The sequence below is a fragment of the Gekko japonicus genome, unplaced genomic scaffold, assembly GCF_001447785.1.
Source record: "Gekko japonicus isolate JY-2015 unplaced genomic scaffold, Gekko_japonicus_V1.1 scaffold4125, whole genome shotgun sequence".
Classification (NCBI taxonomy): domain Eukaryota; kingdom Metazoa; phylum Chordata; class Lepidosauria; order Squamata; family Gekkonidae; genus Gekko; species Gekko japonicus.
In genome coordinates, this window is record NW_015172674.1 from 53,819 (window position 1) to 58,906 (window position 5,088).

General features: G+C 59.8%; 1 protein-coding gene across 1 annotated transcript in view; it reads left to right on the plus strand.

Annotated features, from left to right (window-relative positions):
* The window catches only part of FAM160A2 (family with sequence similarity 160 member A2), a 34,462-nt gene that overhangs the window by 12,648 nt on the left and 16,726 nt on the right, over positions 1 to 5,088 (plus strand). Inside the window, exons 3-4 of the mRNA XM_015421756.1 lie at positions 3,828 to 4,110; positions 4,942 to 4,969. Of these exons, the coding sequence (XP_015277242.1) occupies positions 3,828 to 4,110; positions 4,942 to 4,969 (311 nt within the window). The remainder of the gene's footprint in view (positions 1 to 3,827; positions 4,111 to 4,941; positions 4,970 to 5,088) is intronic.

Consider the following 5,088-nt stretch of genomic DNA (forward strand, 5'->3'; position numbering starts at 1 on the left):
GCACGCACTGGTCCCTGGAGGGCTTGTGAGTGGGGGGGGGGAGGATGCAGGGGGTGGGGGCTCTCTCTGGCCCGCAGCTCCAAGGCACAGTCCTCTCTGGCCTCTGGAAACGCCTCTCGGGAGCCGTTTGCTCAGTCAGTGCAAGGGTGTGTGGGGTTTTTTTTCCTGGCGGCCGTTACTGCTTTGCCTTTTCCTTCCTCCCTGGCTCCTCCGGGGTAGGAAGTCGTCTCCCCCCTCCCCGTCAGAGTCCCCCTTCCCCTCCAGGCGGTCTTCACTTGGAGGCTTCTGCCGTTTGTGTAGAAACACCCATGCTGCCGCTGCTGCCACCACCTCTGGTTTTATAACCGGGTCTCATGTTTCTCTGGGCTCCTCCCCGCCCCTCCACCTGTAGAGGAGAAACACCCAAGCGTCTTCGCCTTTCCTGGCCAGGAGGCGGTCCCGGCCTGTAGCCCAGGGCTGGCCAAACTCGCTTCATGCAACAGCCGCACAGAATAAACGTCAGACGTCTGAGAGCTGCAAGACCTGAGCAAATGTCGCACACACGTTTTTATGGGGAAATATATGCACCTTTGCTTTTTAAATTAACATTAAATTAGACTGTGTGACAAGAGCCGCATGTGGCTCCCGAGCTGCAGTTTGCCCCCCCCCCCGGATCTACCCCCTTTGGGGAGACTGACTCTGGGTTCCCTCGGAGGAGGAGGGTTCCCTGTGGAGGGCTGGCCTGGGACAGCGTCCAGGACCCCTGCAGAGCGACAGCCTTGGCACCTCGTCACAGAGGGACACGGGCCTGGCGGCAGGGAAAGGTCAGGATGCACTCTTAGGCATCCAAGATGTTTTCCTGTAGGATTTAGGGCAGTTTTTCCAGCTTTCTGATATCTTAGGTTTGAGAAGCACAGCGCTTTGTTTCAAATTGGGAAAAGACTAGCTTTATAAAGGAGCAGTACTGGTGTGGATTAGTCAACCGCATGCAAAGGGGAAGGAAGGGGTTGTCGATTTCAAAGAAACGTCCCACCCACCTCTCGTTGTTCTTCAGGTTATGGGTGCTTGGGTCTTGGGAAACACCACAAGGACGTCCACCCCCACAGAAAAGTGGGGCTCTTTACCCCAGGGTAGATGAGGAGTTTAGTCCGGGGGGGGGGGGGACTCTGGGATACCATTTATGTAATGGCCCCCCCCCCCCCATGTTTGCGAGGGGTTTCTGAATAACGCCTTGGACCCGTTTGAGCTGGGGGCTGTTTTGCTCTTTCTCTGGGCCTGCCTTGGGGGAGGTTGTTTCTGGGTTCCCTTCCGGCTTGGTCAGCCTGCCTTTGGACTTCACTGGGGGGGGGGTGCTGTTGTGACCCTAACGGTCCTGCTGCTGCGAATCCTTTGGGGGACTGGAGCAGATGCGCTTCTCTGTCGACGCCGGACTGGTCTGTATGCTGGGTGGTAGCTGGAAGCCTGCAGATCGGTACGGTGGTAGCACAGGAAACGGGCCCGTTGCGCGGGCTTGGTGGTCTGCGGTGAGGCTGGTGGCGGTGTGAGGGCAGGGAGGGCTTCCTTCCTGTGTGTCCATCTGGTGCAAGGGCTGTCGATCGCTCTCAAGCATAAGAACATCAGAGAGAAGCCAATGCTGGATCAGGCCAAAGGCCCACCCAGTCCAACACTCTGTCTGTCACACAGTGGCCACAAATACCAGGGGCCCATCAGGAGGTCCAGCAGTGGGGCCAGGACACCAGGAGCCCTCCCACTCTTGCCCCCACCCCCAAGCACCAAGAAGACAGAGAGCCAGTTTGGTGTGGTGGTTAAGTGCGTGGACTCTAATCTGGGAGAACGGGGTTCGATTCCCCTACTCCTTCTCCACTTGCACCTGGCTGGATGACCTTGGGCAAACCATAGTTCTGGCAAGAGCTGTCCTTGGAAAACAGCTGTTTCTGTCAAGAGCTCTCTGGGCCCCACCCACCTCACAGGGTGTCTGTCTGTTGTGGGGAGGGGAAGGGGAAGGAGATCGTGAGCTGCTCTGAGACACCTTTAGGTAGTGAAGGGCCATGGGGTATAGAGCCAATCTCTTGGTGTAATGGTTAAGTGCACGGACTCTAATCTGGGAGAACCGGGTTCGATTCCCCCACTCCTCCTCCACTTGCACCTGGCTGGATGACCTTGGGCAAGCCGTAGCTCTGATAAGAACTGTTCTTGAAAAAGAGCCGTTTCTGTCAAGAGCTCTCTCAGCCCCACCTACCTCACAGGGTGTCTGTTGTGGGGAGGGGAAGGGAAAGGAGTTTGTGAGCCGCTCTGAGGCTCCCTTGGGTAGTGAAGGGCCATGGGGTATCGATCCAATCTCTTCTCTCTCTTCTTCTTCCTCTACTTGCACCTGGCTGGGTGACCCTGGGCAAGCCGTGGTTCTGACAAGAGCTGTCCTTGAAAAAGAGCCGTTTCTGTCAGAGCTCTCTCAGCCCCACCAACCTCACAGGGGGGTGTCTGTTGTGGGGAGGGGAAGGAGTTTGTGAGCCGCTCTGAGACTCCTCTGGGTAGTGAAGGGACGTGGGGTATAGATCCAATCTCTTTTTCTAGGCTTGATGGGAAAGTAAGTATTGCCTGGGGATCAATTGTTCCCAGGGCTTCCGTGTACTTTTCTGAGGGGGGGGAATTGGGGCTTCCAGATGTCCAGGCGTCCTCTACCCCTGGCAGTGCCTCCTTGGAATCGTCCGGGGCTTCCCCCTCGAGATGGGGGGAGGGGGTGCTGGAAAGCGCTCACCTTGCCTTGGCCTCCCCCCTCTGCTGTTTTACGCCCCACCACTCTCCTCCCGTGGGCTCCCAGCCAGGCCGGGGTGGCGCACCTTCCCGGGCTGCCCGTCGGCTTCCTGCCCACTGGGGCCGGAGGAACTGGAGGAGTCGGAGTCTCCCCCAGCCAGCTGGCCTCTGTCCAGGCGAGACACTGGCTTGTGACCTGGTCTCTGCTCTCTCTCTCTCTCCTGAACCGCCTTTCTCCTGGCAGGACCCGGGGGGGGTGTACAGCACAATAGACCGGGTGTGTGTGCGTGTGTGTGTGTGGGCAGGGAAGCCTCTGAACGAAGAGCAGGGTACCTGCCGGCAGAGGTCCAGCGTCTGCCAGCAGTCACACCCACGAAGCCGGCTTATGCCGAATCAGACACACACACCCCCCTCCAGCAAGGTCGGCCTTGTCTGCTCTGACTGGCCGTGGCTCTCCGGGGCCTCCGGTCCTTCACGTGACCCGTTGCCTGGTCCTTCTTGAGTGGTGGAGAGGCTGCCGGGGAGCGGACCCGGGACCTTCTGCAGGCCAAGGAGCGGCTCTCCCACTGAGCCACGGCCCCTCACGGCTGTCCCTGAGACTTCCGAGGCCGTACTGTCCAAAGCCTCCGCTTGGCCCGCAGAAGGTCCCGGGTTCTGTCCCCGGCAGCCTCTCCAGTTGGGGGGCCAGGCAGCAGGTGGGGTGGAAGGCTGGTCTCTGCCCGAGGGAGACCCTGGAGAGCCACTGCCCATCTGGGTGGACCAGAGTGTGGACCTCCTGAGGGCCCCTGGTGTTTCTGGCCACCGTGTGACAGAGTGTTGGGCTGGTTGGGCCACTGGCCTGATCCAGCATTGGTTTCTCTCTTATGTTCTTATGAGTGACCTCGGTAGGCTCAAAGGTCTGATTCAGGAGAAGACGGATTTGTGTGTCTGCGGCCCGGCCTGTGGCTGCTAGAATGGACCGGTCGCTTCTCGGTCCGCTGTCCTGCGGAAATCCAGCAGCTGAATCTCCCACCCGGCGCCAGGGGGTGGGGGAAGGGGAGCGGCTGGTCTCAGCTCAGCGGGCGCTGGGCGCCCTTCTTTCGGGCCCTGGAGGGCAGGCGGAGCCCTTGGCCCAACGCGGGGAGGGCCTGGCGTGGGAAACCTGCCCTCCAGCGGAGTGCGGAAGAGCTCCGGGGAGCCCCGGCTGAGTCACGCCGAGCAGCTGAGGAGCCAGGCGTGGCCGGCCTTTGCCCCAGAAGGAGCCGGAGTCCTCCGGCCTCTGCGGGCGGCTTCAGGCGTCCTCCCTGGGGGCCTTCGGCGGGCTCGGAGCCCTCGGCCAGGTGGCCTCCGCTGGGGAAGGGGTTCCCAGGGGGAGAAGCCCGACAAGGCGGTGGTCACCAGGTGAGAGGGGGCCGCCATCTAGGTGGCGGAGGCTGTGGCTCCCTGCGCATGCGGGGCTGCCCGGCCTGGGTTGCAGCCCGGGCAGAGTCCAAGCGGGGGTGGGTGGGGCACAGGAAGGAGTGCTGTTTGGTGCTTCCCCGGGGTGGGAAGTGTGGTTCTAGGCCTGGTCCTTGTGAAGCTGGAGCATTTCTTCCCAAGAGGGCCTGGTGAGCTCCCCCCCCCGCCCCCCTTTGGGACCAGGACCAGAGAGCTCTGAGTGGGGGTGGGTGGGTGGCTCACGGGCCGTGCCGCGCCCAGGCTGGGGGGGGGGAGGGCGTTCTTCCGGGACACCTTATTTCTTCACTTCATTCATAGGCCCCCTTTCTCCCCAAAGCACTCCACATCATTTCCCTCCGTTTTCTCTTTTCTTTCCGCCATCTTGGAATGTCTGTTGTTTTATTTGTTGACTTGTTCTTTGCGGGGTTTAAAGCTGGTTTTTAAACTTAAACTCTTTATGGTATGCTGTCTTGTTGTAAGGCGCCTGAGCCCTGCTTTTGTAGAGAAGGGTGGCCTAGAAAAACCAATTTAACAAATTAATAATCCCCCCCTTCACAACAAGCCTGTGAGGTAGGACAGGTGGAGAGAGTGGCCCGAGGTCGCCCGATAAACTTCCATGGTCGTGTGGGGATTTGAATCCGGGACTCCCCGATTGTAGTCTGATACTTACAACCACTACACCACCCTGGATCCTCATATGTTGAGAAAACCAAATTTCTAAAGAAGTTTAAACTTTTATCCAAGGAGCTTATAGTGTTATCCAAGTTCCTCTCACCCTCTTTCTCCTCACAACAGCCGTGTGAGGGAGGCCCGAGGGCCCCTGGTGAGCTCTGCACACGAGCCGAGTGATCAAGCCCGTTGGCATCCAGCTCTCTCCCCTGCACTGGCTGTCTCTGGCTTCCCTGCTGGGCACCGCGTGGGGCCTGCCTCTCCCCCCACCCC